Below are 23,429 nucleotides of genomic sequence, written 5' to 3'. Positions count from 1 at the left end.
CCCTCAATGAACAGTGACTCTGTACAGTTACACAGTGACCCTCACCCTGAATAAACAGTGACTCTGTACAGTCACACAGTGAATGACCCTCACCCTGAATAAACAGTGACTCTGTACAGTGACACAGTGACCCTCACCCTGAATAAACAATGACTCTGTACAGTTACACAGTGAGTGACCCTCACACTGAATAAACAGTGACTCTGTACAGTTACACAGTGACCCTCACCCTGAATAAACAGTGACTCTGTACAGTTACAGTGAGTGACCCCCACCCTGAATAAACAGTGACTCTGTACAGTGACACAGTGACCCTCACCCTGAATAAACAGTGACTCTGTACAGTTACACAGTGAGTGACCCTCACCCTACATAAACAGTGACTCAGTACGGTTACACAGTGACCCTCACCCAGAATAAACAGTGACTCTGTACAGTTACACAGTGAGTGACCCTCACCCTGAATAAACAGTGACTCTGTACAGTTACACAGTGACCCTCACCCTGAATAAACAGTGACTCTGTACAGTTACACAGTGACCCTCACCCAGAATAAACAGTGACTCTGTACAGTTACACAGTGAGTGACCCTCACCCTGAATAAACAGTGACTCTGTACAGTTACACAGTGACCCTCACCCTGAATAAACAGTGACTCTGTACAGTTACACAGTGACCCTCACTCTGAATAAACAGTGACTCTGTACAGTTACACAGTGACCCTCACCCTGAATAAACAGTGACTGTGTACAGTTACACAGTGACCCTCACCCTGAATAAACAGTGACTCTGTACAGTTACACAGAGATCCTCACCCTGAATAAACAGTGACTCTGTACAGTTACACAGTGACCCTCACCCTGACTAAACAGTGACTCTGTACAGTTACACAGTGACCCTCATCCTGAATAAACAGTGACTCTGTACAGTCACACAGTGACCCTCACCCTGAATAAACAGTGATTCTGTACAGTTACACAATGACCCTCACCCTACATAAACAGTGACTCAGTACAGTTAGACAGTGAGTGACCCTCACCCTGAATAAACAGTGACTCTGTACAGTTACATGGTGAGTGACCCTCACCCTGAATAAACACTGACTCTGTACAGTTACACTGTGACCCTCACCCTGAATAAACAGTGACTCTCTACAGTTACACGGTGAGTGACCCTCACCCTGAATAAACAGTGACTCTGTACAGTTACACAGTGACCCTCACCCTGAATAAACAGTGACTCTGTACAGTTACACAGTGACCCTCACTCTGAATAAACAGTGACTCTGTACAGTTACACAGTGAGTGAGCCTCACCCTGAATAAACAGTGACTCTGTACAGTTACACAGTGACCCTCATCCTGAATAAACAGTGACCCTGTACAGTTACACAGTGACCCTCACCCTGAATAAACAGTGACTCTGTACAGTTACACAGTGACCCTCACCCTGAATAAACAGTGACTCTGTACAGTTACACAGTGAACTTCATCCTGAATAAACAGCGACTCTGTACAGTTACACAGTGACCCTCACCCTGAATAAACAGTGACTCTGTACAGTTACACAGTGACCCTCACTCTGAATAAACAATGACTCTGTACAGTTACACAGTGAGTGACCCTCACCCTGAATAAACAGTGACTCTGTACAGTTACACAGTGGATGACCCTCATCCTGAATAAACAGTGACCCTGTACAGTTACACAGTGACCCTCACCCTGAATAAACAGTGACTCTGTACAGTTACACAGTGACCCTCACCCTGAATAAACAGTGACTCTGTACAGTTACACAGTGACCCTCACCCTGAATAAACAGTGACTCTGTACAGTTACACAGTGACCCTCACCCTGAATAAACAGTGACTCTGTACAGTTACACAGAGATCCTCACCCTGAATAAACAGTGACTCTGTACAGTTACACAGTGACCCTCATCCTGAATAAACAGTGACTCTGTACAGTTACATAGTGACCCTCACCCTGAATAAACAGTGACTCTGTACAGTTACACAGTGACCCTCACCCTGAATAAACAGTGACTCTGTACAGTTACACAGAGATCCTCACCCTGAATAAACAGTGACTCTGTACAGTTACACAGTGACCCTCATCCTGAATAAACAGTGACTCTATACAGTTACACAGTGAGTGACCCTCACCGTGAATAAACAGTGACTCTGTACAGTTACACAGTGAGCGACCCTGACCCTGAATAAACAGTGACTCTGTACAGTTACACAGTGACCTTCATTCTGAATAAACAGTGACTATGTACAGTTACACAGTGACCCTCACCCTGAATAAACAGTGACTCTGTACAGTTACACAGTGATCCTCACCCTGAATAAACAGTGACTCCGTACAGTTACACAGTGACTCTCTTCCTGAATAAACAGTGACTCTGTACAGTTACACAGTGACCCTCACCCTGACTAAACAGTGACTCTGTACAGTTACACAGTGACCCCCATCCTGAATAAACAGTGACTCTGTACAGTTACACAGTGACCCTCACCCTGAATAAACAGTGACTCTGTACAGTTATACAGTGACCCTCACCCTGAATAAACAGTGACTCTGTACAGTGACACAGTGACCCCCAGCCTGAATAAACCGTGACTCTGTACAGTTACACCGTGACCCCCAGCCTGAATAAACCGTGACTCTGTACAGTCACACCGTGAGCCTCACCCTGAATAAACGGTGACTCTGTACAGTGACACACAGACTGAATAAACAGTGACTCTGTACAGTTACACAGTGAGCCTCACCCTGAATAAACAGTGACTCTGTACAGTTACACAGTGACCCTCACCCTGAATAAACAGTGACTCTGTACAGTTACACAGTGACCCTCACCCTGAATAAACAGTGACTCTGTACAGTTACACAGTGAGTGACCCTCGCACCGAATAAACAGTGACTCTGTACAGTTACACAGTGAGTGACCCTCGCACGGAATAAGTATGGTCTGTGTGCCGAGGGACAGACTCAATCTCCACGCATCGAGCTCACTCACGGGGAAGGGAGTATGGTCTGTGGTCACTCCCATATCACACTTGGTGTGTCTGGGTCAGGTGCAAATCCTACCCTCCGTGAGTAGGATATTTTCCACGGGGCATGTGAGTGTTGAAGATTTTAAAAATAAGACACTTTCACGTGATTGAATGTGCTTTCTATTCTGGTGTGTGTTTATATATATATTCTGAATAAAGCTTATTTTGGAAATCAAACTCTGTGTGTCTGTGTGTATGTGTGTGCGTGTGTGTGTTTGTGTGTGTGTCTATGTTGTGTGTGTGTGTCTGTGTGTGTGTGTGTGTGTGTGTGTGTGTGTGTGTGTGTGTGTGTGTGGTGTGTGTGTGTGTGTGTGTGTGTGTGTCGGTCTGTATTTGTGTGTCTGTGTGTGTATCTGTCTGTATGTGTGTTGTGTGTGTATGTATGTGTGTGTGTGTGTGTGTGTGTGTGTGTCGGTCTGTATTTGTGTGTGTGTGTGTGTATCTGTCTGTATGTGTGTTGTGTGTGTATGTGTGTGTGTGTGTGTGTGTGTGTGTGTCGGTCTGTATGTGTGTGTGTGTATGTGTGAGTGTCTGTGTGTGTGTGTGTCTGTGTGTGTCTGTGTCTGTGTGTGTGTTGTGTGTGTGTGTGTATCTGTGTATGTGTGTGTGTGTGTGTGTTGTGTGTGTGTATGTATCTGTGTATGTGTGTGTGTGTGTGTGTTTCCGTCCCTCTTTCCCTTCCCTCTACCTCCGTTTCTCTTCTCCTCAGCACTCACTCCACTTCTTTCCTTCCAGTTCCCTCCCCTTCCCCTCACTCTCCCTTCCTCTTGCCTCCACTCCCCGTCTCTCCACCTTCCTCTCTCGCCTATCTTCGCTTTCCCCTACCACCTCTCTCCCTTCTCTCGCCTCCCTCTCCTCCCTCCCTCTTTCCTTCTTCTTCCTTCTCCCCTCTCCCTTTTCATCTTTCTCCCCTTCCCCTCCTCCCTTCTCATTCCCCCCCCCCTTCACTCTCCGGCCCTCTCTCCCTTGCTCCTCCCACACTCCCCTCCCCTCCCCGAACTCTCTCCCACCGTGTCCCGTCTGCCGACTGCACAGCTCAGTCGAGCGGGGGATCCGCCGGCCAGCCGGGATGTTCGCTCTCTGGCTCAGCCTGTCCTGCCTGCTGACCCCCTCGTCCGGCTCGCCCCCCTCCGGCGGCGGGGAACCCGGGGTCTCCAACGCCGTCTGCGGGCCCGACTCGTGCTACACCGTCCACCTGCGGCGCCTCTCCTTCACCCAGGCGTGGCGGGCGTGCCGGGAGACCGGAGGCAACCTGGCCAGCGTGAGGCGGAGAGCCGAGGCGGCGCTGGTCGAAGAGTTGGTTCGGGGCTTGGAGCTGCCGGGCCGGGGGAAGGCGCTGAAACTCTGGCTCGGTCTCCAGCGGCAGCCCCGCCAGTGCGCTCCCCGCAAGCCGCTGCGGGGCTTCACCTGGACAACCGGGGACCAGGATACCCGCTTTACCAACTGGCTGTGGGACGGGGCGGGCGAAGGGGAAGACGGGGGGACCTCCTGCCCGGCCGCCCGCTGCGTCGCCCTGACTTACGGCGCCGGGGACGCGACGGACTTCAAGTGGGTGGAGGGTTCGTGCCGGCTCTCGGTGGACGGCTACCTCTGCCGCTACACCTTCCGCGGGATGTGCCCGCCGCTGGAGGCGAACGCACCGGTCACGTACGCCGCCCCGTTCGGCTTAACCTCGTCCAGCCTGCGCTGGGCACCCTTCGGCTCGGTGGCCACCGTGCGCTGCTCCCCTCCCCGGGCTCCCGTCTCCGTCCTCTGCAAAGCGAGGAAGGGCGGGGTGGGCTGGTCCCGGGATCCCCCTTACTGCCGGAGTCCCGGGGTGGGGAAGGGCGGCGGGTGCGCCGCGGGCGGCGGTAACGGGGGCTGCGAGCAACTGTGCACGGAGAGCGGGTCGTCGTACCGCTGCGGTTGCCGGGCGGGCTTCGAGCTGGCGCCGGACGGTCGGTCGTGCCTGGACGTGGACGAGTGCGCGCTGGAGCCGTGCCCTCAGCTCTGCGCCAACGTCCCGGGCTCGTACACGTGCCTCTGCGCCCCGGGTTACCGGCTGGAAGGGGGCGAGTGCCGGGACGTGGACGAGTGCGCGCTGGGACAGTGCCCGCAGCTGTGCGCTAACGCTCCGGGATCCTTCCAGTGCTACTGCCGGGTGGGCTACCGGCTGGAGCGCGATGAGGGGGGCGTCGCTTATTGCCAAGACGTGGACGAGTGCCAGTTCGAGGGCAGCTGCCAGCAGATGTGCGTCAACTACTTGGGGCACTTCGAATGTCATTGCCGGGAGGGCTTCGTCCTGGAGCCGGACGGGTTCTCCTGCCTGCTCGAACCTGGGCGCGCCACCCTCCCCTCCTTCCCGACCGGGACCATGGACGGGCTGGACCTGTGGCGGGAGGGAGAAGGGGACGGGTGGCGGGGGGTCCCGTCGGCTTCTGGGGAGACGTGGTCACCTCCTGCCCGGTCGCCGAGGCAGCCCCTTCCCCTGGCCACTTGGGAGCCAGTAGATAAGGGACGATCCCCTGCCATGTCTACTGGGGAACCGGCGGAGGCGGGACCACTCCCTGACGAGTCTACAGGGCAACCCAAGGTGACGGGCCCAACCATTTTCACATCTACAGGACAACCCACGGAGAATGGCCAGTTCAGTCCCATCTCCACGGGACTACCCGAGATATATGGCCAACACATTCCCGACTCGATGGAAAAATCCGGTCCCAAGTCTCCATGGGAACAGGCGGAGTTGGAACAACCCCTTCCCCAGTCTACAACCCCCGCCCGGGCGACAGAGGCACCGCTGCGGGCGGGACCCCTCCTCACCCTCAGCAGCGCCCATCCCGCAGAGTACCCCAGCCCGGCCAGCGGAGCGGCTGGGGAGGGGGTCCGGCAGGTGAACGTGAGCGACGGACAGATCGTCCGGGGCGACCGGTGGCTGCTGATCGCGCTCCTGGTTCCGGTCTGTGTCTTCGGCATGGTGATGCTGGCCCTGGGCGTCGCCTACTGCAGCCGCGGTGCCTGCGGACAGGCGCGCACCGTCACCGACTGCTACCGCTGGGTCCACGGCGCCCCCAAGGTCCCGGACCCCATCACCGGCTCCGCCAACGTCGACAGCACCGTGTAAGTGAACGGGGTTTGGGCGCGGGCAGTGGGCGGCGGGGTGGGGAGGGGGTGTTGCAAGGACGAGCTCCGGTCTTGGTCCAGAGGAGTCAGGGGTACCGAATTGAATTACTTACATCAGGAGTAAAAATCTTTATGTGCCGTCTCCGTCTAAATGTGCAATGTTATAGTAACTTATATGTACAACCGGGCAGTCAATATAACATAGAAATGCAATTGTATCAGCATGAATTAATCAGTCTGATGGTCTGATGGAAGAAGCTGTCCGGGAGCCTGTTGGTCCTGGCTTTTATGCTGCGGTACCGTTTCCCGGATGGTAGCAGCTGGAACAGTTTGTGGTTGGGGTGACTCGGGTCCCCAGCGATCCGTCGGGCCCTTTTTACACACCTGTCCTTGTAAATACCCTGAAGAGTGGGAGAAGGGTGGGAGAGCTGGTGCCAGACGGGGTGGGGAACGTGGAGGTTCAGGCCGTCAGTTCTCAGAGGGATTGAGAGGTGCAAGCGTTACTTATTTACAAAACAAAATAGTCAACAGAAATAATACAAAATACACACTCCCGGGGTCAGACACAGAGTGAAGCTGCCTCCCCACCGTCCCATCACACACTCCCGGGGTCAGACACAGAGTGAAGCTCCCTCCACACCGTCCCATCACACACTCCCGGGGTCAGACACAGAGTGAAGCTCCCTCCACACCGTCCCATCACACACTCCCGGGGTCAGACACAGAGTGAAGCTCCCTCCACACCATCCCATCACACACTCCCGGGGACAGACACAGAGTGAATCTCCCTCCACACCATCCCATCACACACTCCCGGGGTCAGACACAGAGTGAAGCTCCCTCCACACCGTCCCATCACACACTCCCGGGGTCAGACACAGAGTGAAGCTCCCTCCACACCGTCCCATCACACACTCCCGGGGTCAGACACAGAGTGAAGCTCCCTCCACACCGTCCCATCACACACTCCCGGGGTCAGACACAGAGTGAATCTCCCTCCACACCGTCTCATCACACACTCCCGGGGTCAGACACAGAGTGAAGCTCCCTCTACACCGTCCCATCACACACTCCCGGGGTCAGACACAGAGTGAAGCTCCCTCCGCACCGTCCCATCACACACTCCCGGGGTCAGACACAGAGTGAAGCTCCCTCTACACCGTCCCATCACACAATCTCGGGGTCAGTCACAGAGTGAAGCTCCCTCCGCACCGTCCCATCACACACTCTCGGGGTCAGACACAGAGTGAAGCTCCCTCCACACCGTCCCATCACACACTCCCGGGGTCAGACACAGAGTGAAGCTCCCTCCACACCATCCCATCACACACTCCCGGGATCAGACACAGAGTGAAGCTCCCTCCACACCGTCCCATCACACACTCCCGGGGTCAGACAGAGTGAAGCTCCCTCCACACCGTCCCATCACACACTCCCGGGGTCAGACACAAAGTGAAGCTCCCTCTACACCGTCCCATCACACACTCCCGGGGTCAGACACAGAGTGAAGCTCCCTCCACACCGTCCCATCACACACTCCCGGGTCAGATACAGGGTGAAGCTCCCTCTGCACCGTCCCATCACACACTCCCGGGGTCAGACACAGAGTGAAGCTCCCTCCACACCGTCCCATCACACACCCCTGGGGTCAGACACAGAGTGAAGCTCCCTCCACACCGTCCCATCACACACTCCCGGGGTCAGACACAGAGTGAAGCTCCCTCCACACCGTCCCATCACACACTCCCGGGGTCAGATACAGGGTGAAGCTCCCTCTGCACCGTCCCATCACACACTCCCGGGGTCAGACACAGAGTGAAGCTCCCTCCACACCGTCCCATCACACACTCCCGGGCTCAGACACAGAGTGAAGCTCCCTCCACACCGTCCCATCACACACTCCCGGGCTCAGACACAGAGTTAAGCTCCCTCCACACCGTCCCATCACACACTCCCAGGGTCAGACGCAGAGTGAAGCTCCCTCCACACCGTCCCATCACACACTCCCGGGCTCAGACACAGAGTGAAGCTCCCTCTACACCGTCCCATCACACTCTCCCGGGGTCAGACACAGAGTGAAGCTCCCTCCGCACCGTCCCATCACACACTCCCGGGGTCAGACACAGAGTGAAGCTCCCTCTACACCGTCCCATCACACACTCCCGGGGTCAGACAGAGTGAAGCTCCCTCTACACCATCCCATCACACGCTCCCGGGGTCAGACACAGAGTGAAGCTCCCTCTACACCATCCTCTGATCTGGTAAGAACTATGAACGACTTTCCCCTGGTACTGAGTTCGCCAGTTCTCTGCCCCCGAGCCTCAGTTTTATTTTCTGCTTCCCTCTCTAAAGCTGGCAACCCCTGGATCAGACACCTCTGGTGGCCCCGGGCACCTCATGCAGAGCAACCCCCAACTTTAGTCCTGTTTGGAGATCTAAATCTCCCGCCCTCCCATCCATCCCACTCCCTTTCTGGGGCTGAAGTTAAACTTTAATGTGTCACAGGCACATCGAAGCGTGCAGTGAAATGCTCTGTTCTGGGTCCTCGACCGACGCAGTCTGAGGATGTGCTGGGGGGCGGGGGGCGGGGTCGGGAGCGGTCAGCCAGCATGGTTCCGGCGCCAACGTAGCAAAACCTAACGCACACATCTTTGGACTGTGGGAGGAAACCGGAGCACCCGGAGGAAATCCGCATGGTCGCGGGGAGAAGATACAAAACCCCTTACAGACAGTGGCGGGAATTGGACCCGGGTCGTTGGGGCTGTCAGGCATTATGCTAACTGCTGTGCTTGAGTTTATAATCCTTCCTGACACTGCATGGGGGGAGTGGTGGGGACGGGAGGTGGGTGGGGGGTGAGGTTCGGAACTGGATGGGTTCCTCTACCTGGATCTCTCTCTCTCTCTAGCTCCGTCGCTGAGGCACCGGGGGCCGCGCCCGCGGGGACCGCTTGGCACACGGATGTCAGCTCTCTCTGAACGGAACAGCCGGAGCCTCTGGACCGCCGCTGGACCCTCTCAGGCAAGTCTGGCAACCTCTACAACCAGCTTCCTTCAGGCCTTTAGCCCGGTGCCTTATCCCGTTCCATTAGGGACTTGTGAGTCAGCCCTGGACACGGGAGTGGGGTGGGGGTAGAGCTACACAGATGAGAGAGGGGTGGAGCTGAACCTTTGGAGATCCAGGTGTCTGCGCAGGAGTCGAGGTCCAAGTTGTCCACTGAAGCCTGCGTGAGTTATAGGCTGATTCATTGAGTACAGGAGTTGGGTTGTTATGTTCAAGTTCCCAAAGCACCACGTCCATAAGACCATAAGATACAGGAGCAGAAGTAGGCCATTCAGCCCATCAAGTCTGCTCTGCCAGTCAATCATGGCTGATCCAATTCTTCCAGTCGTCCCCACTCCCCTGCCTTCACCTCATACCCTTTGATGCCCTGGCTAATCAAGAACCTATCTATCTCTGCCTTAAATGCACCCAATGACTTGGCCTCCACAGCCGCTCATGGCAACAAATTCCACAGATTTACCAACCTCTGACTGAAGTAATTTCTCCGTATCTCTGTTCTCAATGGAGGTCCTTCAATCCTGAAGTCGTGCCCTCTTATCCTGGACTTCCTTACCATGGGAAATAACTTTGCCATATCTAATCTGTTCAGGCTTCTTAACATTCAGAATGTTTCTATGAGATCCCCCCTCATTCTCCTGAACTCCAGGGAATACAGCCCAAGAGCTGCCAGACGTTCCTCATACGGTAACCCTTCCATTCCTGGAATCATTCTCGTGAATCTTCTCTGAACCCTCTCCAATGTCAGTATATTCTTTCTAAAATAAGGAGCCCAAAACTGCACACAATACTCCAAGTGTGGTCTCACGAGTGCCTTATAGAACTTCAACATCACATCCTTGCTCTTATATTCTATACCTCTAGAAATGAATGCCAACATTGCATTCGCCTTCTTCACCCCTGACTCAACCTGGAGGTTAACCTTTAGGGTATCCTGCACAAGGACTCCCAAGTCCCTTTGCAAATCTGCATTTTGAATTCTCTCCCCATCTAAATAATAGTCTGCCCGTTTATTTCGTCCACCAAAGTGCACGACCATACACTTTCCAACATTGTATTTCATTTGCCACTTCTTTGCCCATTCTCCTCAAGTATCTAAGTCTCTCTGCAGGCTCTGTTTCCTTAACACTACCTGCTCCTCCACATATCTTTGTATCATCGGCAAATTTAGCCACAAATCCATTAATCCCATAATCCAAGTCATTGTCAAGCCTCATAAAAAGCAGGGATTGCAACACCAACCCCTGTGGAACTCCACTAGTAACAAGCAGCCACCCAGAATAGGATCCCTTTATTCCCACTCTCTGTTACCTGCTGACCAGCCAATGCTCCACCCAGGCTAGTAACTTCCCTGTAATTTCATGGGCTCTTATCTTGCTAAGCAGCCTCATGTGCCTTGTCAAAGGTCTTCTGAAAACCCAAGTACACCACGTCTACTGCATCTCCTTTTTCTACCCTGCTTGTAATTTCCTCAAGGAATTGCAGTAGGTTTGTCAGGCAGGATTTTCCTTTCAGGAAACCATGCCAGCTTTGGCTTATCTTGTCACGTGCCTCCAGGTATTCCGTAATCACATCATCGTCGTAATGTCGTATGACGTGAGTGATCGTGGTCTTTCCGTGACCGTGATTGTTCTTGGCAAATCTCCTACAGAAGTGGTTTGCCATCACCACCTTCTGGGCAGTGTCTTTACGAGACGGGTGACCCCAGCCATTATCAATACTCTTCAGAGATTGTCTGCCGGGCGTCAGTGGTCACATAACCCGGACTTATGATATGCACCGGCTGCTCGTACGACCATCCACCACCTGCTCCCATGGCTTCCCGTGACCCTGATCGGGAGCTAATCAGGTGCTACACCTTGCCCAAGGGTGACCTGCAGGCTAGCGGAGGGAAGGAGCGCCTTACACCTCCTTCGGTAGAGATGTATCTCCACCCTGCTACCCAATAAGATGTTGGTGAGGCCAAATTTGGAATATCGCATGCAGGTCTGGTTGCCAACTATAGGAAGAATGTCAATAAGTTCGAAGGAGTGCAGAGAAAATTTACAAGGATGTTGCTGGGGACTTGAGGATCTGAGTTATAGGGAAAGTTTGAACAGGCTAGGATTTTATTCCCTGGAGCGTAGATGATTGAGAGGAAATTATGAGGGGTATAGATAGGGTAATTGCAAGGAGGCTTTTTCCAATGAGTTTGGGTGCGACTGGAACTAGAGATCATGGGTTAAGGGTGAGAGGTGACAAGCTTAAGTGGAATCTGAGGGGGAACAGAGGGTGGTGAGAGTATGGAACGAGCTGGCAGTAGAAGTGGTAGACGCGGGTCAATTTCAATGTTTAAGAGAAGTTTGGGGGGACGTGGAGGGCTATGGTCCTAGATGGGACTAGGCAGAATAATCGTTTGGCATGGACTAGATGGGCTGAAGGGTCTGTGACTCTATGAGTGCACAGGGGCTGATCTGGGATTCAACGCCCCCTCCACATTCCCAGCCAGGCACTTAATGGGAGCAGCCATCGCAAAGGAGGCGCCAAACTTTGACTTTCTTCGAAGTTTGTGTGGACTTGGAATGTCACCTAAAACTTTGATGCACAGCCTTCTACCTGCTGAGCCTCAGCCTGATGCGGAGACACCGTCGCCCAGGAAGTGAAAAACCCACAGCATGTGGTGGTCCGTCACTGGTGAAGCCCTCCCCACCATTGATCACTTCTGCGAGGAGCACTGTGACAGGAACACAGCATTCATCATCAGGGAACCCACCATCCAGCCCGTGCTCTCTTCTCCCTGCTGCCATCAGGCATATGGCAACATGTACATTCTTTGATAATAAATTGTCTTTGAACTTTGATCAAAGTATCTCTCCATACCAATCATAACCATTGTGGATCACATCAGTTTATAAACTCTGCCTCTGTGTCCTCTGCTATACCTCTCTCTCTGTCTGTCTCTCTCTTTCTCATAGTCATACTTTACTAATCCTGAGGGAAAAAGGTTTTCGTTGCAGTTGCACCATAAATAATTAACTAGTAATAAAGCCATAAATAGTTAAACAGTAATATGTAAATTATGCCAGGACCAGCCTATTGGCTCAGGGTGTCTGACCCTCCAAGGGAGGAGTTGTAAAGTTTGATGGCCACAGGCAGGAATGACTTCCTATGACGCTCTGTGTTGCATCTCGGTGGAATGAGTCTCTGGCTGAATGTACTCCTGTGCCCACCCAGTGCATTATGTAGCGGATGGGAGACATTGTCCAAGATGGCATGCAACTTGGACAGCATCCTCTTTTCAGACACCACCATCAGAGAGTCCAGTTCCATCCCCACAACATCACTGGCCTCACGAATGAGTTTGTTGATTCTGTTGGTGTCTGCTACCCTCAGCCTGCTGCCCCAGCACACAACAGCAAACATGATCGCACTGGCCACCACAGACCCATAGAACATCCTCAGCATCGTCCGGCAGATGTTAAAGGACCTCAGTCTCCTCAGGAAATAGAGACGGCTCTGACCCTTCTTGTAGACAGCCTCAGTGTTCTTTGACCAGTCCAGTTTATTGTCAATTCGTATCCCCAGGTATTTGTAATCCTCCACCATGTCCACACTGACCCCCTGGATGGAAACAGGGGTCACCGGTACCTTAGCTCTCCTCCCTAGCAGACAAGGTGAAGGGATTCTGCAGAAATGTGAAGAGCAAAAGGATTGCAAGGGACAAAATTGGTCGTCTGGAAGACCAGAATGGTAATCCACGTGTGGAGCCGAAAGAGATGCGTAGATCTTAAATGGATGTTTTCTGCATCTGTAGAGATGGACCAAGAGGCTGCAGAAGTAAGGCAAAGCAGCAGCGAGATATTGGACCCCATACAGATTGGAGAGGAGGAGGTGTTTGCTGTCTTGTGGCAAATCAGGGTGGATAAATCCCAAAGACCTGACAAGGAGTTCCCTCGGACCCTGTGGGAGGCATGTGTAGAAATTTCCAGGGCCCTAGCAGAGTTTTTTAAATCACCCTTAGCGACAGGTGAGGTACAAGAGAATGGGAGGGTAGCTAATGTTGTTCTGCTGTATAAGAAAGGCTCTGAAGATAAACCAGGAAAGTTTAAAAGTGTGTGAGCCTGACCTCAGTTGTTATTGGAAGGTGTTCTAAGGGACCAGATATACAACTATTTGGATAGACAGGGACTGATTAGGGATAGTCAGCATGGCTTCATGCATGGTGGGTCTTGTCTAACCAATCTTAGAGTTTTTCGAGGAAGTTACCAGGAAAGCTGATGAAGGCAAGGTACTGGATGTAGTCTACATGGACTTCAACAAGGCAATTGACAAGGTCCCACATGGGATGTTGGTCAAGAAGGTTCAGACACTTGGCATTCAGGGTGAGCGAGTAAATTGGATTAGACATTGGCTTTGTGGGAGAAGCCAGGGAGTGGTAGTAGACGGTTGCTCGCTGACTGGAGGCCTGTGACTAGTGGAGTGCTGTAGGGATCGGTGCTGGGCCCGTTGTTAATTGTCATCTATATCAATGATCTAGATGAACTGTGGATCAGCAAATTTGTGGATGACACCAAGATTGGGGGTGTAGTGGACAGCGAGGGAGGCTATCATGGCTTGCAGAGGGATCTGGACCAACGGGGAAAATGGACGACAAAAAAGGAGATGAAATTTAATGCAGACAAGTGTGAGGTGTTGTACTTTGGTCAGACCAACCAGAGTAGGACTTACACAGGGCACTGAGGAGTGCGATAGAACAAAGGGATCTGGGAATACAGGTCCAGAATTCATTGGAAGTGGAGTCACAGGTAGATAGGGTCATAACAAAAGCTTTTGGCACATTGGCCCTCATACATCAAAGTATTGAGTACAGGAGATGGGATGTTATGTTGAAGTCGTATAAGACATTGGTGAGGCCTAACTTGGAGTATTGTGTGCAATTTTGGTCAGGAAAGATGTAAATAAGGTTGAAAGAGCACAGAGAAAATTTACAAGAATGTTGTTGGGTCTGGAGGACCTGAGTTATAAGGAAAGATTGAATAGGTTAGGACTTTATTCCTTGGAATGTAGAAGATTGAGGGGAGATTTGACAGAGGTGTAAAAAATTATAATCAGAATCAGATTTAGTATCACTGGCATATGTCATGAAATTTGTTAACTTTACGGCAGCAGTACAATACAATACATGATAAATAAATATATAAAAACCAAATTACAGTAAGTATATATATGTCTATTAAATAAGTAGTGCAAAAAAACAGAAAGAAAGAGGTAGTGTTCATGGGTTCAGTGTCCATTCAGAAATCGGATGGCAGAGGGGAAGAAGCTGTTCCTGAATTGTTGAGTGTGTGCCTTCAGGCTCCTGTACCTCCGTCCTGACGGTAGCAAGAGGGCATGTCCTGGGTGATGGGGTCCTTAACGATGGACCCCGCCCTTTGGAGGCATTGCTTCTTGAAGGTGTCTTTGATGCTGCAGAGGCTAGTGCTTGTAACTAATTTTACAAGTTTCTGCAACTTACTTCAATCTTCTGCAGTATCCACCCCCCCCCCCCCCGTCCCAGACGGTGGTGCAGCCAGTCAGAATGCTTTCCGGGATACATTTTTAGAAGTTTTTTGAGTGTTTTAGTTGCCATACCAAATCTCCTCAAGCTCCTAATGAAATATAGCCGCTGTCTTGCCTACTATGTAGCTGCGTCGATGTGTTGGGTCCAGGTTAGATCCTCAGAGAGACTGACACCCAGGAACTTGAAGCTGCTCACTCTCTCCACTCCTGATCCCTCCATGAGGATTGGTTTGTGTTCCCTCTTCCTACCTGTCCTGAAGTCCACAATCGATTGTTTGGCCTTACTGACGCTGAGTACAAAGTAGTTGCTGTGACACCACTCAACTAGCTGGTATATCTCGCTCCTGTACGCCCTCTCGTCTCCATCTGAGATTCTGCAACAGGATAGAGTAATAGACAGGCTTTTCCACTGAGCTGGGGGTCAGACTACAACCAGAGGTCACAGGTTAAGGGTGGGAGGTGAAAAGTTTAAGGGAACATGAGGGGAAACTGTTTCACTCGAAGGGCCGAGAGCGTGTGGAATGAGCGACCAGTGCAAGTGGTGCATGTGCTGCTTGATTTCAATGTTTAAGAGAAGTTTGTATCAGGTACATGGATGGTAGGGGTATGGAGGGCTATGGACCAGGTGCAGGTCAATGGGAGTAGGTAAATTAAATGGTTTGGTATGGGAGAGATGGGCCGAAGGGCTTATTTCTGTACTGTAGGATCATATTACTATGATGCCCTTCTCTCCCCCCCCCCACCTTTGTTCTCTCTCGGCCCCATCCCTCTCTCTCTCTTGGCCCCATCTATCTCTCTCTCCCATTGCTCTCCCTCTGCCACACCCTCTCTCTTCTGCCCCGCCGCTCTCTTTCTGCCCCGATCGCTCTCTCTCCCCATCACTGTGACTCCCCCATCTCTCTCCCGCTATTTCTCTGCCCCACCCTCCCTCTCTCCCCATCTCTCTCTCTCTCTCTCTCTCTGCCCCATCTCTCTCCACCCCCCACCCCGCACCCCGCTTTAAAACAGGGTGGATGTGTCAGTTCACTAAAGGCCCGACAAACAGTGTAACACAATTTGGTTGAAAAGCGTTGCTTGTGACCCGGGTTGGCAGCTTGTCCGTGTGACGCAGGCCCAGTCTGAGCAGGAAGCCCCCTTGGCCCTGCTTGTGTTGATTTAATGCAGACGGTTTGCTGGAATTTCAGGCAGAACGAAAGGAGGCGGATCCCAGCTCCAGTCACAATAGTCCTGATTGTCTTCGCAGGATAATTGATCCCAGGCTTCCCAGGAGTGTGTTCATCCAGGAACTCTCCACCAGCGCAATCGGGATTTAACTGTTACAGTCATAGGCAGAGAGAGAGTGGGGAGGCTATGTGATGGGACGGTGCGGAGGGAGCTTCACTCTGTGTCTGACCCCGGGAGTGTGTGATGGGACGGTGTGGAGGGAGCTTCACTCTGTGTCTGACCCCGGGAGTGTGTGATGGGACGGTGTGGAGGGAGCTTCACTCTGTGTCTGACCCCGGGAGTGTGTGATGGGACGGTGTGGAGGGAGCTTCACTCTGTGTCTGACCCCGGGAGTGTGTGACGGGACGGTGGGGAGGGAGCTTCACTCTGTGTCTGACCCCGGGAGTGTGTGATGGGACGGTGCGGAGGGAGCTTCACTCTGTGTCTGACCCCGGGAGTGTGTGATGGGACGGTGCGGAGGGAGCTTCACTCTGTGTCTGACCCCGGGAGTGTGTGATGGGACGGTGTGGAGGGAGCTTCACTCTGTGTCTGACCCCGGGAGTGTGTGATGGGACGGTGTGGAGGGAGATTCACTCTATGTCTGACCCCGGGAGTGTGTGATGGGACGGTGTGGAGGGAGCTTCACTCTGTGTCTGACCCCGGGAGTGTGTGATGGGATGGTGTGGAGGGAGCTTCACTCTGTGTCTGACCCCGGGGGTGTGTGATGGGACGTGTGGAGGGAGCTTCACTGTGTGTCTGACCCCAGGAGTGTGTGATGGGATGTGTGGAGGGAGCTTCACTGTGTGTCTGACCCCTGGAGTGTGTGGTGGGACGGTGTGGAGGGAGCTTCACTCTGTGTCTGGCCCCGGGAGTTTGTGATCGGACAGTGTGGAGGGAGCTTCACTCTGTGTCTGACCCTGGAAGTGTGTGATGGGACGGTGTGGAGGGAGCTTCACTCTATGTCTGACCCCGCGAGTGTGTGATGGGATGGTGTAGAGGGAGCATCACTCTGTGTCTGACCCCGGGAGTGTGTGTGATGGGACGGTGTAGAGGGAGATTCACTCTGTATCTGACCCTGGGAATGTGTGATGGGATGGTGTGGAGGGAGCTTCATTCTGTGTCTGACCCTGGGAGTGTGTGATGGGACGGTGTGGTGGACCTGTCTGTGAGGGCTGAGAGACTGTGATGGGACGGTGTCTGCGACGGTGAAATCAAATCGCCCTCTTGTGCACCTCGGCCGCCAGGACATTCCCAAGAGCCTAACTTGTGTCCTGCTGTTTCTTCCATCTTGCCTGCGTGCAGGAGGGGATGTTACTATGATCAAATTGCCTGAACGCAGGAGGGGATGTTACTGTGATCAAATTCTGTTTATTTTCCAAATCTGACTCTCCAGCCAGAAATGCGGATAGGAGTCTGCATTCAGAACATCTGCTCTCACTATAAGCTGTTTCCCCGTGGGGTGGCGGAGAGCGTACCTCCACTTTCGGGGGGGGGGGGGTCAGTGTCTGTCTTCGAGCTCTCACTCCCTGGCTACAAAGTGACAACGGGTTATAGAAGATTAAAGATGATCTTCATTTGTGTTGTTTGCTCCAGTGTGTTGGAGAACTGATGGAGGGCTACAAGATTATGAGAGGCATAGATGGATTGGACAGAGAGTATCTGTTTCCCAGGGTTGAAATGTCTAATACCCAGGGGCATGCATTGAGGGTGAGAGGGGGTAGGTTTTTCACTCAGAGAGTGGAGGGTGCCTGGAATGGTGGTGGAGGTAAATACGTTCGAGGATTTTAAGAACGCTTGGATAGGCACATGGATGTGACGAAGATGGAGGGATGTGGAGGTAGGAGGGATGCGTGTCTGGGTGTTTCTGATTTCTTTCTCACCCGGTACAGCACGACACTGTGGGCCAAATGGCCTGCTCCTGTGCTGTACGGTCTACGTCACACGTCCAGCGAAAGACTGCGGTCGAGGATGTGCTGGGGTGGGGTCGGGGTGGGGGCCAACACCCGAGCATCGCCACCCCTCCGGCGCCAACGCCACATGCCCGCGACTTGCCGACCCTATCCCGGTACGCCTTCGGAATGCGGGAGGAAACCGGGGCACCCGGAGGAAACCCACGCGGTCCCGCGTGCAGAGTCCCCACAGGCAGTGGCGGGAATCAAACCCCGTTCCCCTGGCGCCGCCAAGTGTGCGGGTCGGGCCCCGTGCTACCACGCCGCGGCTGGGCATCTTGGCGGGAGGGCGCCAGCGATCAGAAACGTTCGCAAGGGCCGCCATGCCTGACGAGAGTCGAGATGTTTGCAAGGCTGGGCCTTGGCCCCCGAGGCACTCCGTGAATCCTTTTCGTAGATGTCGTTCACGGGGCAGGGGATCAAAATAAACAGCAGAGAGGCGTAAACTCAGTCAGCTCCAGCACGGGCAGCATGGTATCCAGGACATCACTGAGGAACGATGCCTCTAAATGGCGGTGTCCATCATTAAGGACCCCCATCACCCAGAACAAGGTCCTCATTGCTACCATCAGGGGGGTAAGAGGGGTAAGAACTGTTCCTGAACCTGGTGGTGCGAGTCCTGAGGCTCCTGTACTCCCTTCCTGATGGCAGCAGTGAGAAGAGAGCGTGTCCTGGGTGGTCTCCGATGATGGCCGCTGCTTTCCTGCGACAACGTTTCGTGTAGTCGTGCTCAGTGGCGGGGTGGGCTCTGCCCGCGATGGACCGGGCCGTACCCACTACTCCTCTGTGAGATTTTCCATCCAAGGGCAACACGCTGGAGGAACTCAGCAGGTCAGGCAGCAATCTTAAGGAGGGGGAATCAACGGTCATCGTTTCGGGCTGAGACCCCTCGTCAGGATGGGAGAGGAAGGGGGCAGCTATACAGATGCATGAAAAGTTACGATAAGTTACAAAAGTGAAAAGGGACGGCGACAGCGAGTGTAACGCCAGTTCAATTCCTGTCTCTGACCCGAAGGGGTTTGTACGTTAGTGCGTATTGCAATGTACTGCTGCCACACATCAACAAATTTCATAATTTACACCAGTGATGTTGAACCTAATTCTCATCCCCGAAGAGTCTGAACAGAATCTCAATCCCTTCTGAGAATCTTAACAAGGGGGAACTTCGGCCGGGAGGAGAAATGTACAGGTTGGCATTTTAAGTCTTCAGTGTGGCCGGGAGCGGAAATGTACAGGTTGGTGTTTTAAGTCTTCAGCGTGGCTGGGAGTGCAGAGAGGGGGGACTCAGTACAAAGAGGCGAAGGGAAGGGATGGAGTTCGAGTCAGGAAGGGACGTTGCAGCTGTATAAAACCCCACCCGGGCTGCACTTGGGTACATTTCCGGTCCCACCCCTTCCCCCTCATTCCAGGGAGGATGTGATGTGGAGACTTTGGAGAGGTTCACCAGGATGCTGCCCGGATTGGAGAGGGTGGGCTGCAACGACAAAATGAATTGCTTTCTCTGGAGCTTCAAGGGCTGAGGAGAGATAAGACCATAAGATATAGGAGCAGAAGTAGGCCGTTCGGCCCATCGAGTCTGCTCCGCCATTCAATCATGGGCTGATCCAATTCTTCCAGTCATCCCCACTCCCCTGCCTTCTCCCCCTACCCTTTGACACCCTGGCTAATCAAGAACCTACCTATCTCTGCCTTAAATACACCCAATGACTTGGCCTCCACAGCCACTTGTGGGCAACAAATTCCACAGATTTACCACCCTGTGACTAAAGTAATTTCTCTGCACCTCTCTTCTAAATGGACGTCCTTCAATCCTGAAGTCATGCCCTCTTGTCCTAGACTCCCCTACAAGATCTGCAAGAACTTTGTAGAAATTATGAGAGGTATACCTGTCAGAACCTTTCTCCCCATTTACAAATTTGAAACACTAAAGGACATGTATTTAAAGTCCAGATTTCAAAATAAATTTATCATCAAAGTACATCTATATCACCGTATGTGACCTGAGATTAGTTTTCTTGCAGGCATACTCAATAAATCCATAATAGGATAATAGTTATAATAGAATTAACAAAAGACCGCACCAGCTTGGGTGTTCAAGCGGTGTACAAAGGATAACAAATCATGCAAATACAAAAAGAAAACAAATATTAGTAATAAATAAGTAATGAATATTGAGAACATGAGTTGCTGAGTCCTTGAAAGTGAGTCCATAGGTTGTGGGAACATTTCAATGGGTCAGTAGCATGAATTCACCGGCGTTCGTTATTGAGGGACGGTGCAGAACACACCAGGGCAGCAGTGTGCAGAATGCTTGACTAAACATTATCGACAGCCCTCCTTGTGCAGGACATGACCTCCTCCCATGAGGGAGAGACATAGCAATGACACCATTAACTACCTCTTCAGTCCGGATGGCGAATATGGTGCCTTATTTGGATCTAGAAGGGACGCTGAGTACGGGAGTTGGGACGTCATTTTTTTACGGCTATACAAGACGTTGGTGAAATGGATATGCATGCTCTCTTCTTGCCACTGCTATCAGGTAGAAGGTACAGGAGCCTCAGGACTCGCACCACCAGGTTCGGGAACAGTTATTACCCCTCAACCGTCAGGTAGAAGGTACAGAAGCCTCAGGACCCACACCACCAGGTTCAGGAACAGTTATTACCCCTCATCCATCAGGTAGAAGGTACAGGAGCCTCAGGACCCACACCACCAGGTTCAGGAACAGTTATTACCCCTCAACCATCAGGCTCTTGAACAAAAGGGGATAACTTCACTCACTTGCCCCATCCATTGAGATGTTCCCACAACCAATGATCTCACTTTAAGAACTCTTTAACTCATGTTCTCGTTATTTATTGCTATTTATTTACTATTTGCGTTTGCAGGATTTGTTGTCTCCTGCACTCTGGTTGATCTTTGATTGATCCTGTTGTAGTTGGTATTCTGATGGCAACAGTAAGAAAAGAGCATAGCCTGAGTAGAGGGGATCTCTGATGATGGACAAACAAGAGAAAATCTGCAGACGCTGGAAATCCGAGCAACGCACACAAAATGCTGGAGGAACCCAGCAGGCCAGGCAGCATCTATGGAAAAGAGTAAACAGTGAACGTTTTGGGCCGAGACCCCGATGACGGACGCTGCTCTCCTACGACAGCGTTTCATGTGGATGTGTTCAACAGTTGGGGGGGCTTTACCCGCGATGGACTGGGCCAAATCCACTACCTTTTGTAGGATTTTCCGCTCAAAAGCATTGGTGTTCCCGTACCAGGCCATGATGCCGCCAGTCAGCACACTTTCCACCTCACATCTAGAGAAGTCTGTCAAAGTTTTAGACGTCCTGCCAAATCTCTGCAAATTCCTGAGGACGCTTTCTTCGCAATTGCGTTTACGTGCTGGGCCCAGGACAGGTCCCCTGAAGTAGTAACACACAGAAATTTAAAGTTGTTAACCCACCCTACTTCCAATCCTCCAATGATCACTGGCTCGTGGACCTCCGGTTTTCTGCTCCCAAAGTCTGTAATCAGCTCCTTGGTCTTGCTGACGTTGAGCGAGGGGTTGTCGTTATGACACCGCTCAGCCAAGTTTACGATCTCCCTCCTGGTGCTGGGTCACCACCACCTTTGATACGGCCCACGACAGCGGTGTCGTCAGCAAACTTGTATAAGGTGTTGGAGCTGTGCTCGGCCACACAGTTGTAGGTGTGAATACATTCACAGTAGAAAGCCAATGGCATGTTGGCCTTCATAACAAGGGGAATTGAGTATAAGAGCAAAGAGGTCCTTCTGCAGCTGTACAGGGCCCTGGTGAGACCACACTTGGAGTACCGTGTGCAGTTTTGGTCTCCAAATTTGAGGAAGGACATTCTCGCTATTGAGGGAGTGCAGCGTAGGTTCACAAGGTTAATTCCTGGGATGGCGGGACTGTCATATGTTGAAAGATTGGAGCAACTGGGCTTGTATACACTGGAATTTAGAAGGGTGAGAGGGGATCTGATTGAAACATATTAGGGGATTGGACATGCTAGAGGCAGGAAACACGTTCCCGATGTTGGGGGAGCCCAGAACCAGAGGCCACAGTTTAAGAATAAGGGGTAGGCCACTTAGAACGGAGTTGAGGAAAAACTTTTTCACCCAGAGAGTGGTGGATATGTGGAACGCTCTGCCTCAGAAGGCTGTGGAGGCCAATTCTCTGGATGCTTTCAAGAAAAAGTTAGATAGAGCTCTTAAAGATAGCGGAGTCAAGGGGTATGGGGAGAATGCAGGAAAAGGGTACTGATTGTGGATGATCAGCCATGATCACAGCGAATAGCGGTGCTGGCTTGAAGGGCCGAATGGCCTACTCCTGCACCTATTGTCTATAGAACAAAGAAACACAGTAGAATCAATAAAAAGCTACACGCAAAGACTAACAGACAACCGATGTGCGAAAGCAGGTAAAGTGTGCAAGCACAAACTCAATCGGTGGACAGACAAACAAATAATACTGAGATCCAGACTTGCGGAGCCCGTGAAAGTCAGCCCCCGGGTTGCAAAATCAGTTTTGAGTTGGGGTGAGGGAAGTTACCCACACTGGTTCAGGAGCCTGATGGTTGAGGGGGTAAAAACTGTTCCTGAACCTGGTGGTGTGGGACCTGAGGCTCCCGTACCTCCTTCCTGATGGTTGAGGGGGTAATAACTCTCCCTGAACCTGGTGGTGTGGGACCTGAGGCTCCTGTACCTCCTTCCTGATGGTTGAGGGGGTAATAACTGTTCCTGAACCTGGTGGTGTGGGACCTGAGGCTCCTGTACCTCCTTCCTGATGGTTGAGGGGTGATAACTGTTCCTGAACCTGGTGGTGTGGGACCTGAGGCTCCTGTACCTTCTTCCTGACGGTTGAGGGGTAATAACTGTTCCTGAACCTGGTGGTGTGGGACCTGAGGCCCCTGTACCCCCTTCCCGATGGAGGCAGCGGGAAGAGAGCACGGCCAGGGTGGTGGGGATTTCTAATAACTGCTTCCCTGCGATAGCACTCCGGTGTACATGTGCTCGATGGCGGGGAGGGCTTTCCCACCCGCCCTCCGTGGGATTTTTCCGTCCTGGTGTTTCCAGACCAGGCCGACAGGATACTCTCCACTGTGCACTTAACAGAAGTTTGTCAAGAGTTTCAGTTAACGTGCCAAATACGTGCAAACTTCTAAGAAAGTAGCTGCCGTCCCAAACCGTGATCAGAATTAGAAGCAGTGTTGTGGGATTTGCAGATCTCTCTCTGGACGGGATATTCTCTGTGGTGCATCATTAAAGATCGGTGAGGGCCAACGGCGACCTGCTGAAATAGGCAGGAGGCTGTGCGATTCACATGAACTTCCTCCTGGCCCCCCCCCCCCCCCGGCGTTGTCCACGACACCCCACTGGGCCCAGCCCACCCCCGGCGTTGTCCACGACACCCCACTGGCCCCAGCCCACCCCCGGCCGGCCTCTGAAGTTTGTCCTCGCTCTCAGTTTTCAGCGGCCCCGCAGGAACCCTGCCTGAGCCGG

At 52.5% G+C, this 23,429-nt stretch overlaps 1 protein-coding gene across 1 annotated transcript; it reads left to right on the top strand.

Annotated features, from left to right (window-relative positions):
* Positions 1–4,049: 4,049 nt before the first annotated feature.
* Positions 4,050–11,871, top strand: LOC140193692 (uncharacterized). Its single transcript, XM_072250858.1, has 3 exons — positions 4,050–6,159; positions 9,069–9,181; positions 11,808–11,871. The coding sequence occupies exons 1-2, from the start codon at positions 4,130–4,132 to the stop codon at positions 9,136–9,138; spliced, it is 2,100 nt and encodes a 699-aa protein (XP_072106959.1). The 5' UTR covers positions 4,050–4,129; the 3' UTR covers positions 9,139–9,181; positions 11,808–11,871.
* Positions 11,872–23,429: the final 11,558 nt, after the last annotated feature.

This window comes from Mobula birostris, unplaced genomic scaffold (assembly GCF_030028105.1).
Source record: "Mobula birostris isolate sMobBir1 unplaced genomic scaffold, sMobBir1.hap1 scaffold_729, whole genome shotgun sequence".
NCBI lineage: Eukaryota > Metazoa > Chordata > Chondrichthyes > Myliobatiformes > Myliobatidae > Mobula > Mobula birostris.
This window is presented reverse-complemented; position numbering and strand designations above follow the sequence as displayed.

Excerpts from the sequence above, each read along its gene's own strand:
- LOC140193692 (XM_072250858.1), top strand. The coding sequence starts at position 4,130 with ATGTTCGCTCTCTGGCTCAGCCTGTCCTGCCTGCTGACCCCCTCGTCC. Across the intron at positions 6,160-9,068 it reads GCCAACGTCGACAGCACCGT|CTCCGTCGCTGAGGCACCGG; the intron begins GTAAGTGAACGG and ends CTCTCTCTCTAG.